General features: G+C 36.6%; 2 protein-coding genes across 2 annotated transcripts in view; one reads left to right on the top strand and one right to left on the bottom strand.

Annotated features, from left to right (window-relative positions):
* LOC109822345 overlaps positions 1-7,842 on the top strand; it is a 12,384-nt gene extending 4,542 nt beyond the window's left edge. The window contains exon 2 of the mRNA XM_020388532.1: positions 7,059-7,842. Coding sequence (XP_020244121.1) covers positions 7,059-7,798 — 740 coding nt within the window. The 3' untranslated portion in view covers positions 7,799-7,842. The remainder of the gene's footprint in view (positions 1-7,058) is intronic.
* LOC109822373 (heat stress transcription factor B-1-like) lies at positions 8,510-13,542 on the bottom strand. Its single transcript, XM_020388564.1, has 2 exons — positions 12,948-13,542; positions 8,510-9,373 (listed from the first exon to the last, which is right to left on the bottom strand). Exons 1-2 carry the CDS (start codon positions 13,203-13,205, stop codon positions 8,708-8,710), a joined length of 924 nt encoding a protein of 307 aa, XP_020244153.1. The 5' UTR covers positions 13,206-13,542; the 3' UTR covers positions 8,510-8,707.

The raw sequence follows: 14,658 nt of genomic DNA, 5'->3' as shown, positions 1-14,658 counted from the left end.
CGGAGGTGGTGCATTGGTGGTGGATGGAGTTGCTAAGAGCTAGAGATAGTTGGGAGGTGGAGCTCGTCGAAGGTGGTGGATGTGGAGTGGACTCAGTGGAGATAGCTTGGGAGCTTCAGAGATCGAGATCGAGATGGAGACTGGAGATAATTGAGAGCTTCAGAAAAGGAGCTCGCCGAGAAGGAGCTTGCCGCAGATGAGAGCTTAGGACTTAAGAGCTGCGACAAGGATTTTTAGACGACACGGGAGACGGCGAGAGAAAGAGGAGATTTGAGATGGGAAGGGGTTTAGTTTTAGTTAAATTTGGGTCGAGTTCGGGTCTGGTTCGGTTAGGAGCTGAAATCCGCTTCTTGAATAGCGGTTTAAAGCAATTTTGAAGCGCTAACAGTACTTTTTACCACTAAATAGAGCTTTTTAGCTTTTTACGCCATTGTTATGGGATGAAAGCGGCTGCGCCTGCTCTTAACCACCGCTAAGCACTATAGGCTAGCTGTTTGAGGCCTCAATCGCTATACTTCCCACTATTGTACCGCTATCGGGTGCTATTTACTACACTGACTAGGAAGATGCAGAGAACATGACTGCAATACCAATTAATCTGCGCCTTTGTTTACTATTATTCAAAGTGGATGGTCTAGAACCAGAAATGACACACTCCTAGTGGGAAACGGTGGTAGCAGGTTGCATGTCTGTAGCATCATTTCCTTTGTCAAGAGACTCTATCTCAGCATCAGCACCAAGCATGCCCTCCCCCGACCACTTCCTCTTAGCGTATTTCATCCAAGCCATTGGTACGTATACTTATAGCTCCTCTACCAGAAACGCCATGGTCACTGCATACCATTTGTATATCCTCAAAATCCTCAAACAGTTTATCCTTGAGATTTAGAGTATTGGATGGGCCTACAACATTATATACGAAAATATTTAATATTATATTTAAGTTAATATATATGAAAATAACATGACATAAACCGACCTCTAAAATGACATTCCACACTTTGTCGGGACATAGTAAATTTTTGCATGCTAGGCTCCCAACCAAAACTAAAGTTATTCTTCATCAAGATCTCTACTGGTGCAATCTCTCTTTTATTGCTTTATCTTGTTAATTACATGATTATATCTAAAATCTTTTCTAAAATTTTCAACTGGAGCGGGTATCACATTCCTCAGAATCACGTGCTTTTTAAAATTACCATTTGCTTGCTTATTCCTGTTCTTAGCTTCCTCTACCAACAGTCTAAGCCTATATCATATAATCCATCTGTGCTCTTTTCTATCTCTCACTCCCTAGACCTTGAGATATTTCTTCTTGATCCTCACTCTATGACCCTTTGTCCATCCTATAACAAACTCGAAAACAACCTTTTCAAAATCTCAAAAATGTAGTTGGATCGAAGTATACATGCATATAGTCTAAAAAACACACACGTATATAATAATAATAATTAGATGAAAATACACATGCATCATTATTAATATGAGTATACAACTATTTACTTTACATACATATTGAATGTTAATGCCAATGTGTAATATTCATTACTTGAATATCCTAAAATATTTAAAACTGACACCTGTATCCCCTAAAGTTTTTGAAACTGACTCCTAAATACCCTAAAATTTTGAAAAGGCTTAATTACATTTAAATGCCCTATAGTTTTCGAAAACAACCTTAATGAATTATATTCTTTTTTTCCCAATGTAAAGAGCTAGAGATAGTTGGGAGGTGGAGCTCGTCGAAGGTGGTGGATGTGGAGTGGACTCAGTGGAGATAGCTTGGGAGCTTCAGAGATCGAGATCGAGATGGAGACTGGAGATAATTGAGAGCTTCAGAAAAGGAGCTCGCCGAGAAGGAGCTTGCCGCAGATGAGAGCTTAGGACTTAAGAGCTGCGACAAGGATTTTTAGACGACACGGGAGACGGCGAGAGAAAGAGGAGATTTGAGATGGGAAGGGGTTTAGTTTTAGTTAAATTTGGGTCGAGTTCGGGTCTGGTTCGGTTAGGAGCTGAAATCCGCTTCTTGAATAGCGGTTTAAAGCAATTTTGAAGCGCTAACAGTACTTTTTACCACTAAATAGAGCTTTTTAGCTTTTTACGCCATTGTTATGGGATGAAAGCGGCTGCGCCTGCTCTTAACCACCGCTAAGCACTATAGGCTAGCTGTTTGAGGCCTCAATCGCTATACTTCCCACTATTGTACCGCTATCGGGTGCTATTTACTACACTGACTAGGAAGATGCAGAGAACATGACTGCAATACCAATTAATCTGCGCCTTTGTTTACTATTATTCAAAGTGGATGGTCTAGAACCAGAAATGACACACTCCTAGTGGGAAACGGTGGTAGCAGGTTGCATGTCTGTAGCATCATTTCCTTTGTCAAGAGACTCTATCTCAGCATCAGCACCAAGCATGCCCTCCCCCGACCACTTCCTCTTAGCGTATTTCATCCAAGCCATTGGTACGTATACTTATAGCTCCTCTACCAGAAACGCCATGGTCACTGCATACCATTTGTATATCCTCAAAATCCTCAAACAGTTTATCCTTGAGATTTAGAGTATTGGATGGGCCTACAACATTATATACGAAAATATTTAATATTATATTTAAGTTAATATATATGAAAATAACATGACATAAACCGACCTCTAAAATGACATTCCACACTTTGTCGGGACATAGTAAATTTTTGCATGCTAGGCTCCCAACCAAAACTAAAGTTATTCTTCATCAAGATCTCTACTGGTGCAATCTCTCTTTTATTGCTTTATCTTGTTAATTACATGATTATATCTAAAATCTTTTCTAAAATTTTCAACTGGAGCGGGTATCACATTCCTCAGAATCACGTGCTTTTTAAAATTACCATTTGCTTGCTTATTCCTGTTCTTAGCTTCCTCTACCAACAGTCTAAGCCTATATCATATAATCCATCTGTGCTCTTTTCTATCTCTCACTCCCTAGACCTTGAGATATTTCTTCTTGATCCTCACTCTATGACCCTTTGTCCATCCTATAACAAACTCGAAAACAACCTTTTCAAAATCTCAAAAATGTAGTTGGATCGAAGTATACATGCATATAGTCTAAAAAACACACACGTATATAATAATAATAATTAGATGAAAATACACATGCATCATTATTAATATGAGTATACAACTATTTACTTTACATACATATTGAATGTTAATGCCAATGTGTAATATTCATTACTTGAATATCCTAAAATATTTAAAACTGACACCTGTATCCCCTAAAGTTTTTGAAACTGACTCCTAAATACCCTAAAATTTTGAAAAGGCTTAATTACATTTAAATGCCCTATAGTTTTCGAAAACAACCTTAATGAATTATATTCTTTTTTTCCCAATGTATCTGACTGTCATATGCAACTCGCAACAATTTTATTTTGTAAAAAACTATAGTCACTACTTATTGAATTGCATGCTAAAGATTCCAAAATCATCACAAACTCAATTACGTTGCATCAAGATTTAATGATAAGAATTAATAAGTTAGAAAATAATGATAAGAATTAATAAAATCCTCTTGTATAATTACTTGTAGCTATGTAATTGGCGAGTGCGATAATTTTCTACCCACTAATGAATAAAAAATCGTTGGAGCAATTCTTTATTCACCAATGAAATCTAAAGTTACTCATAACAACGTAGCTTGAGGTTACTTGTAGCAATTCTCTATTCGCCAATGAAATTGTTGTAGCAATATAATTTTAGGTTACTTGTAGCAACTCTCTATTCAGTAATGAATATAGAGATGCAAAGTAGAGTGCAAACTTCACATAATTACCTAAACGATCATTTGTATGCTGAAATATATAAATGTCTGACACTCAAAGATGGATCATGGAATTTTTATGTTTGTCATATCATCATCCTCACACTTAGCTACTTGTGTTACGTGAAACTAGCATACTATTAAAAAAAGAAAAAGAACAAAAACAAAAACATGAAAAGTTACATTTGAAAACTGTACAGACCATTGAGGAAATAACAATGTTATACTATAGAAATAAGCAAGTGTTAATTACATTCAACTGGCTGACACGTGTCTCAAGCAGACTGCTGACAAGTGTTAAAAATAGGCACATCGCCTACTGACCAAAGATACGCAATTTCTGCACACTTAGAAACTATAATATTATTATATCATTATTATATTTATATTTATTATCAATAACTTTTATTATTTTTATTAGTTTATTTATATTTTATTATTATTTATTATTTTATTCTACATTATCAACATATTAAATACTAGTATTTAGTATGTTATTATATTATTCTATAATACATTTTAACTATTATATTTTTATATATTTAATAAATATTATTAATTTATTAGATTAACTATAATATAGTATAATATAATATAATATAGTATAATAAGCATGTCGATAATAACTATATATTAATTACATTTAATGTATTATGTTAGATATTATATTAACACATCCTCAAACTCAAAACCAAAACACCAAATTTAAAACACTTAAAAGATATTTTAAACTAAGCGTTGTGTTTTTAGTTTGATGATGATTTACCTCAAAAAACACCATGGTTTCTAAACGCATGGTGTTTTGTTTTTTGCAAAAACACCATGAGAATAAAGAAAACACCCTGGTATCCAAACGAAACCTAAAAATTTGGATAATCAAATGAGAAAGCTTCTATAGACAATAACGTGAATAAGCCGCCCTCTTAGTAATCACTTTGGAGTAGGAGTGAATCTTCTTCTCCTCAGTTGATAGACATAGACCTGCTCTAGCTGAACTGATTCTAGAGACAGGAGTCATCATCATTATTCGATTCTCGTTCTTTTTTTTATATATAAGATTAAGGAACAAGAGGGATTCATTAGACGAAATCTCTCTAAGAGAACGTCAAAATACATACGACATTCATCGAATATCAATGCCAGCATGAAAATTTAACCATCTGGAATCTTGAAATTGGAAAAACTCCTCCTCTAGAGAGAACTTATCCGCTTTAAATGTGAAAGCAATGAGGAATCACCATTCTAATGTATTGAATAACTCTGGCATTATTTTTCTTTCCATTCATCTTGTTCTGCTCTGCTCTGCTTCTGACAAATCAAAGATACTGATAGAGGCGCCAGCAGTTTGTCCAACAAAATATGGGAGACTGAGAAGCTTTGAGCATTGTTTTAAATATCCCTGATATGGCCCGATATATCCCCCGATATATCCTTTTACAGCGCTTGCCGCAACCGATATGGTCTTTAAATATCCTTTACCGCTTTTTGGCTATTTTGAGTGATAAATCCCCGATATGGCCGATATATTAGCCGATATGTGGACCAATATATCTTTTTATATAACTTGTTGCAAAATAATATACCGTGTTTGGAATTTTTGGATAAGATATCAAGATTTCCCCATTATATCAAATGAAATTTTACCCTAAAAAAAGCATATCGAATGTTGCAACGTTGCTTTGTACTTTTGTTTGTTTTAGAAGGTTGATTAGTGATCCTAAACATATATTATTCATATTTTGTATGCTTAAATTTCATTACATATGTTGAGATTACATTTTAAGGCATTATACTATGTATGAAAACATTCATTATGGCATTCCGATATTTACCACATATCCCCGATATTTCTCCGATATCCGCAATCCGATATGAATTTTGGTCATCCGATATTTCCCCGATATCCGATATTTAAAACTTTGGCTTTGAGCATCGTCACTCCTTCTGGAGTCTAGTAATAACAACAATGATTCCACTTCATTCCTCTATTGAGGCACTCCAACAAATTTATCTAAACTGGTGTCTAGAAAATGGAGGAAGTGATTCAGGGGATACAGTTAACAACCTTACCAATTAGTCATTTTCTTCAATTGCTTGATTCTATTAAAGTTGTTTGCCCTTCTTTCACAGTGCAAACTCATTGTAAAATTAATCAGCTAAAGTAGGACGATTTCCGATTTCTTGCAAGACTTGGTTGACGTCTCTTTTTTGTTGTTTTCTGTCAATTTTTTCCCCATCCTTTGTGATCCGAGTTTACATTCAGATTTTGCTTATCCATTGACCTTGTGAGGAAATCTTACTTTGTGTTTAGTTTACAAGACACTGTATTTAAGCTTATCAGCTTCAGACAAAAAGGGGATTTTCTTATCCATTGATCTTGCAAGGAAAGTTTTCTTTGTGTTTAGTTTTACTACAAACTATGGAATTAAGCCTATCAGCTGCAGACAAAAAAGATTTTTCTTTATTGATATTGTCAGGAAAGGTTTCTTTTTCTTTAGTTTCACTAGCCATTATGTATTTAGGTCCATCAGCTGCGGAAAAGAACTCTCCCTTAAAAAGGCATATCCTATCAACCATATGTGCTCAAGTCTCCCTTTAAAAGGCATTCCCTATCAACCCATCACCAGCAGACCTCCAATTTTTTTTTTTGGGTCCCAAAGAAGAGGTTTGATGTAGGATGACTTTCTCTAGGAAAATCCTGAAGGAAAAGATGAAGTAAAAAGGGGAAATATATTTTCAAGAATTCTTTTAAAAGTAGAATTATGATTTTATTAAAAAATTTCTTTTACCCTAATCTATGAAAGAGAAATTATTAGTTTATGAATTTTATCTGATCAATAATATTTTTAGAATCTAGTTGTACGGCGGGTTTCAATTTAGTAAAAGTAGGTTCCTCCTTGTTGGGGATTTTTTTCTTCTTGAACAAGCTATGTAAATCTATGAAAGACTTTTTCTTTAAGATGTGGAAAGTTATGTTTTTAGATATTGTGTTACTCAATCTTGGGTGTGTGAGGTCATTGGTTCATGTGTGATTCGTGAGAGCCACTGATCTAGACATGAGGCAGAAATTTTTTCGTTAATGTTTGTTATCATCCCCCATCAAAGTTGTATTGTTTGTGGCGCCCATCGTCCTTTCTATCTACTTCGTAGTTACATGATATGGATTGAAAGCTGGAACGCGTGGTTATTTTCATTGCAATCATCATTGTTACGTGTACGTTACCTGTTCCTTCCTCTTCAATTTACAGCTGAAAAATTCCGGGAATTTGTGGGAGAAGAAGCTTCATCTAAGAGTGGTAAGTTCACAATCTTTAACTGCTTTGATATGGGATCAGGCACGCTCTCCTGTGGTATCAAAGAGGGTGTAAAACTTTACGTCTACAATATCAGAAGTGCACATGTGGAGAAAGTGAGACAGAGAGCCACCGAGATGGCACTAGCTGAGGCCTTAAAGGAGGGTCTAAGCAACAGTGAAAAACAATCCATTAAAGCTGGAACCAAGGCAGCAAAGCTTGCCACTCGCCAAGCCAAAAGGATTCTTGGGCCAATCCTTTCATCAGGATGGGACTTCTTTGAGGCCATTTACTATGGAGGAAGCATGACGGAGGGTTTTCTGAGAGGAGTTGGAACCTTGTTTGGGACTTACGTCGGTGGATTCCATGGAGAGCAGAGGCTTGGGAAGTTGGGGTACCTTGGTGGAAGTCATTTTGGGAGTTGGATTGGGGGAAGAATTGGGTTAATGATTTATGATGTTGTGAACGGAGTGCAGTATCTCCTTAATTTTCCTCAGTCTGAGGATAGCCCACAAGAAATAAACACGTACAAGAGAGTGGAGGATTCTGAATCTTATGATTATACAACGCCCTCATCCAAATCCACTGAATCTTATGAGTTTGCAACACCTTTATCGGATGAATCCATTGATTACGAGAGTAGGATTGAGGATTCTGATAACACTGAATCTTCAGGTGGATGGGGGTTCTTTTGAGGTAATGGAATTAGATTGTAAATTTTTCAATGATTGCCTCATCAGTGTTTCAGATTTCACTTGTATATTAATCCCTTGTTTGGCTATGTTACTCTTGGATATATCTGAAACACACAGGTACGTTTTTGTGATTTTCATTAGAGCATGTTATGTCGATAGTTGAGTGATAGTACCTTGAGAGTAATGAAGTTTCTGCTGAGAGTGTACCAAACGAATGACAACGATATGATAGTCTAAATTCATTTTGCATTTAGTTCTACTTTGTGTTTCTGAAATTACATCACTTTTTTGTCGTGTAAATGGTGATTGCATGCGTTCACCTCCCGTGTAAAAGTTGCAGATGTTCATCTGCGTGTTTATTGTTGGATGTTAACTTCTTTATCTCCTTATTGACATAGAAAACTGCATTGCTGAATATTTGCTTGGTTGTTTCATTTAATAAACGAAAGCTTTGTTCATGAAATAGATTGCTTAAAATTTTACAGAAGTAAGTTGACCATCAACATGTTACTAAACTCACTGTTTCCTGTATGGAACTTGTGATCTTTGTTATCTCTGTTTGTGCGACACAAAAATGTGGCCCGAGATGACAACAAAAGTGTCACAAGTTACAACTTTTGATACAGCGCCTCTACTATATAATATCTTCAGAATGCTAATGACATGGGAGCATACTATGTATAAGTTGTATAATTTTGATTATGCGGGAAAAAAAGAAGTATAAATTGTCTTTTTATCTTTAACAGATCTCTTGTGATTAGCTACAAATTTAACAAAACGTACGGTATAATTGTTCCCCTTCTTTTAGAGCCCCATTTGAGCTCCATTCTTCAACTTAATACACTTAAATTTGTTTTTTCTATGCGCCACAAACACTTCACTTGCCGAGAATAATCCCTCTCTTAGTCATCAGTTGCTGACAGGAGAAGCCATCGCCATCCACGGTGCCCCTCCACCACATACCTTCGCCGGCCGCCCGCTATTGCTGCCTTCTTCGCACCGTCCTCGTTTCGGGGCTCCACTCCCAGCTTTCAACAGGACGCCGAAGAGCTTAAGACATGCCACATTGTTTGCCTCCACATCCTCTCCTGTTGCCTTTTCTTCTTCGATCTTATTGGTCTTTCCTTGCTCGATTCCAACTCCTACTGACGCAGCTTCTTTTAGCAATAAACTCGTGTTCATGTCATTCATGTCAACATAGTTTGAAAGGGAGCTGAGTAGACGCTCGCAATGCTGCTTTGCTTGTATGAGCTCATTGTTCAGTATCTGGTTGTCCTTCTTGAGCTTCTCGTTCTCATTGGAGAGCTCGATGAAATGCTGAGAAGGAAGAGGAGGTCGTGGTGGAGGAGGAGACGAGGTTGAGGACGAGCTGTGGATATCGAGAGATGTGGATGTCGAGGTAGGCGTGGCAGTGTTGGTGTTCTTGACTTTGTCGTCGTCATTGAGCAATTTGTTGGTTGTGGACGGATTTAGAGAGGCTTTCCGACGACGTATCTTGCAGAGGAGGGCTCGATCGCCTCGCCGGAAGTTGTCATTGGCGAACTCCCAGCGGTCTGGCACCACCTTGCGGAAGCCCTGCCAATGCCACCGTAAGAGTGTTTGCATAGAAAATTATAACCCTCACCATAACTTAAAAAAGTTATAGTACAAGGTTTAGGCGTGGGCTTTTTAACGTGGTGCACTGAAGAAATCCAAGTTCTGACTACATCAGTCACTTATTTTCAAGATTCAATCCATAAAGATTACTCAATGCCCACATAGCTTCAAAATTTTTACGTAATGGAAGGGCCTAAACATGCTGAGTTGGATCGGATGGTGTTATCTGAGCCCTATGGATGGATGGTGACTATGAAAACACCAAAATATTTTGTACGTGACCTCTCCAATTTTACCAAAGCATTTAAGCTTTTATTAGAACAAAGCAAACACGCAACATGTTCAACACAAAGATGAGAGGAAGTGGGATATATACGCTAGCTGTAGAATGATTTCTACAAAATATCTGCAAGTAAATAGTTTGCCTGCTTGAGATCAGTTACCTCATCATGCTTTGAAAATTAATGAACATTCTATATATAATATAAATCAGCTTTATCCGTATCAAATTAAAACACTTGATAACTAAGAAGCAGACATAAAAAATGAGTAAGGTTGAATAGCTAAACATCGTGTATCACAAGAGTTTATACATGACCTAGTTGACTGAAAATAAGGCCGAGAAATAACATTGATGCAGATGGTCAAAAGATGATTCTTGACATCATGTAACTAACTTAAGCCTTAAGGAATAAAAAGTTTCCAAGGTGGAGATTTTGATAATTGGATAACAATTCAGACGGCCAGAATATTATCTTTTTATTTTGAAAAGGCATAAAGTTCGCATTTTTCCACGGCAAGCTTCTCATGTGATTCATTTTTGGCACTTTTTCGTGGTCTAGCCAATCATAGTCCAACAAGACTTCTCCTACTAATTGCCTATCAAGCTTTTATGTGATGAGTACGGTGATTGGCATCATCCCTCTGCGAGTAGTCTTTGATGCCCACTAAATTTGAAGATATCAACAGTATTAATAATGAGAATCCACGCTAAAATGGGAAAAAGAATATCTAGCTCTACAACTACGAGTAGTGATGGGACCCACTGCACAGCTATATACCATTGTTTTACTTTTTCTAGATCTCTCGTACTTGAGGGCCCCTGGATCAAAAAAAATAAAACTTTATATTTAAGTTTACATAATATTAATTAGCGTATCATCATCTCTCTCTTTTGCTGCACAGCTATATACCACACCCTCTCTTTCTTTTGCTGCAGTGCACTGGGCCTCATATGGGATTTTAAAACTTTTGGAATCTCATGTAAAGCCCGGTGTACTGTAGCAAAGAGAGAGAGAGAACATGATTAAAGTTTTGGTTGGGAGTATGCTCCTATCATTTTCCTAATATCTTCTGTTTAATTGAGATACACCACGGTTGTATCACATTAGCTTAACTGAGAAAAGACTGAATGACGTTTTTGAGGGGAAGCATATCTTCATCTAAGACGCACGGGCGTAAACATCAACAAAATATTATATTATAAGCTGAGAAAAGACTAAATTGCTCTCAAATTAAAATTGAGGGAGAGAGTGCCTGCATCGGTCTAAGATTTGGAGAAGCTGTTGGAGAATATGACTTTTGCTCTCCCTCAATTTTAATTTGAGAGCAATTTAGTCTACTTATCGATAAAACTACTTACATAGTCTAAAATATTTTCTCCAGATACAGGAGATTCGATAAAACTACTTATCGATGTACGTTGTGTACTTATCACATTAAGAGCATCTCCAACAGCTTCTCCAAAATTTTCTCCAAAATGGGGAAGCAAAAGTCATATTCTCCAACTAATTTTTACACCAACTCCAACAGCTTCTCCATTTTGAAGAATCCATTTTTTTCTCCAAAATTTTGGAGAATGCTGCAGATTTGGGGAAGCTTCCCTCCATCCCTATTTTGGGGAATGAGATGGGGAATCTGTTGGGCCAAAAACCTAACTAAATTCTCCAAAAGTGAGAAATGGGAAAGCTGTTGGAGATGCTCTAAATGCTAATAAAATATTTTAGACTATGTAAGTGGCTTTAATGTGATAAGTACACAACGTACATCGATAAGTAGTTTTATCTCATCTCCTGTATCTGGTCCCCATACTTATAAATCCATTTCGTTTAGCTAGTTCAAAGGCATGGAAAATGTGCAACCTTCCAGAAGGAAAGATGGGGGTTGTTGGCAAGAGACAAAAGGGAAATGGTTGTTGGGTCAAATAGTAAAATTTCAATATTGCAGGTAGACCCAGAGTACAGCTGTTTTTGTCAGATTCTGGGAGTTTCTTGTTCTCGACTTTTGACTACGACGGTTGAGTGAGCTACCCACTAACTTCTAATTTACATAATGAGTCACACATGGCATATAAATATTGCGCTTATCTATTTCAAGATTTTGACTAAGCACCGTAAAGCCAATATCTGTTATCATTGAAATTGAATTTAAATCTACAACATCTTCAGCGAGAAAATCGCTTCCTTACTTTATTATTATGAAGCGTGCTGCAGAATTTGTAGTAGAAGTTTCAAGCAAACAATTTTCATGTAAGCCTTTTCTTTTTCTTTTACAAGTTCAACACAATTACAAAATAAAATGACTACTACACATGCAAGAGGAAAAATTCCGCTGAGAAAGAGAGATTTCGACAAGGTTGAACTTTATTTAATAGTAAATAAGACCATTTCTTTTTAGACTTAACCTTCATATATAAAACATGGAAAAAAAAAATCTTTGCTATTAATCATTCCAAGATTTTGACTCAGCACCATAAACCAACTTTTACGATTAACAAACTTTAGACGCGTCTTTATCACATTAAAATTTCTTGCATCTTCTAATTCTTTAGTGACTATAATCAAAATGTTCTAAATTTATGTGGGAAAGGTCCAAACAAATTTTTTATTTGATTCAGTTACACAATTAATAAAAGATGGGTTTCCAGATCATTTTCATTTCTTATTCCATATTTAAAAGGTTAATGGTATTTCATAGCAAATACAACTACCAACGTACCTTCTGCATGTCAAAGTCACCGAACCATTAGACCAAAGCTTGAAAGCAGGACAGAAAGTTAATTAGACTCATGCAGCGTGCTGTATCAATTTTTCATTTTAAATTATGCTTAGAAATTCATGGCTAGCTAAAATTGAACCTGGACGCTCTGACACCATGTCAAGGTCTCCTAATCGTTACACCAAAAACTCTATGGTGAAAGTTCAGAGATATAATTTTATGCTCTTTTAACACCCTAAACTGCACCCGTCTTCAAATTAATACATCACGCCTGTTATTTAAATGATAACCTATTGTTATTCATTGTTCCATCAAACTTGTTAATAATATGGTAATTAACAGAGAGCATTCATTCATCACCTAAGATCCTACGCTCATTAGATCATTAATTAACCCAGCCTATGAATATAACTAACTTGATCGAAATACTCTTCAAAAGTCTCTACGATAATTAATCGGCGATAAATATTTGAACATGCTGGGAGCTCAAAATTATAAATATATATTCCAAGTTGAAATCAAATTAACCAAGAGCAAGGAGACGAGGGGAACGTACATAGGTATTGAGCTGCCGAACGAAGCTCGAAAAATTGCAGTGCTTGAAGTGAACAGGCAGCAAATCCCTCGCAAACTCCACAGGCTTCCACACGACAAACGTCGTCCCATTCTCCCCCCAAGAAATCACCTCCTTCGTCCCTTCGTCGTCCACCATCTCATGCGTCTTCATCAAGAACGGCGCCAACCCTCCGTTGGCCCTAACCCTACTATTATTGTTGTTGCCACTACGACTACGACTGCTAACTGAAATCATCATCGTAAAAATTTATTGTATGTCAATAACTCGATAAAGAATTTATTAAGAGAGGAGATCGAAGAGGTTGTTGTTTAATGCGAGAAGAGGAGGAGAGCGGTCAAGAACTCCCAGCCCCAGACGTAGAACCCGCAGATGATCATGAGGATCCAGTGGCAGCTCCCGAACTCTATCGACCCGAATCCGCTTACTCTCTCTACTTCCATATCATTACCTACCCTCGATCAAGAAACTTCAATCTTCATTTTTAGAGCAATTGGAGATGTTCCTCAATAACGCGCTTTTATTGAAGGAGGAGGGTCGCTTTCTTGTTCCCTTCTTTTTCCTCCCTTTCCTGCAGCGTCTAGAAATGGGGAAATAAAATTATTCTGCAGGTCAAAAGAAGGTAGGAAGTAAGAAAAACAAGACGCTACGTGTCACGCTGGCAGTTACACAATTGTAAATATACCCCTCTGCTATCACCCAATTGAGTTTAGGCCCCATGTAGTCATATTGCTGCAAATAAAACACCTGGGTGAACGTTTTTGGACTCTTTTAATTCTGGGGGTTTATTTGTCTGAAAAATAATTTACTCTTCCCTAAGGGGGTTATAGTCATTAAAACTCAAAAGTAGAACTAGGATATTCGTCAGGAGGGGTGGGGGGGGGGGGGGGTCTTAAATTAGAAATAGAAATAGAATAAAATTTTACACTGTTAGTCAACTTGAATTGTAACAAAACTAGAACTAGGATAATTGTATAAAATTATCCCCTTTTTAAATTTTCTATACAAAAATGATAGTTCTAGTTCCTCAAATTATCCTAAGTTTACCTTGAAACTAGGTCATAAAAAACTAGAACTCTCCATTTTGTTTTCTTTTTTCTTTTTGGTCAATGAAAATTTTTATTCATTACCAATATATGGAAGTTATAATACATCAACATCTTTCCTCAAGACTGGTTACAGAATTCAGTCTTCAAAATTAAAAATTCTCTACATAGCTCTTTATGTGGTGTGGTATATTATCATTCAATATCCTTGTATATACATGTATCTTTATCAATCTAAAGAGATGATCAGGGCCTCTTGATTGAAGCTGAAATATACGAAAATTCCTCTCTTGCCAAATCATATAGACTGAAGTAGATAATGCCAACCTTTTAAGCTTTATTTTGAAACTTTTCCCTCTCAAATTGTTCCCAAACCAGCTGGTGATTTGATCCCAATTACATGATTTCCATTTGAAGCATAGCCAATTCATTACTTGATTCCAAACTCTAGCTGAAAATTGGCATTCGAAGAAAAGGTGTTGACAGGTTTCAATCTGTCCTCCTCTTAAACATAGGGTGCACTGATTTGAGCTCAGAACCCTCATTTTGCAAAGTCTTTCTTGTGTTAAAAGCCTTGAAAAGAATGCCAACCAGAGAATAAAGGAATGTTTAGGTAGATTCCATCCACCCCAAACAGTCTCAGACCA

The sequence above is a fragment of the Asparagus officinalis genome, chromosome 8, assembly GCF_001876935.1.
Source record: "Asparagus officinalis chromosome 8, Aspof.V1, whole genome shotgun sequence".
NCBI lineage: Eukaryota > Viridiplantae > Streptophyta > Magnoliopsida > Asparagales > Asparagaceae > Asparagus > Asparagus officinalis.
The sequence above is the reverse complement of the archived record's forward strand: the minus strand, read 5'-3'. Positions and strand labels throughout refer to the sequence as shown.

Bases quoted from the DNA above. Each gene is read 5' to 3' on its own strand.
- LOC109822373 (XM_020388564.1), bottom strand. From the start codon at position 13,205: ATGATGATTTCAGTTAGCAGTCGTAGTCGTAGTGGCAACAACAATAAT. The intron at 9,374-12,947 runs GTACGTTCCCCT...TGGCATTGGCAG, and splicing joins TTCGGCAGCTCAATACCTAT to GGCTTCCGCAAGGTGGTGCC.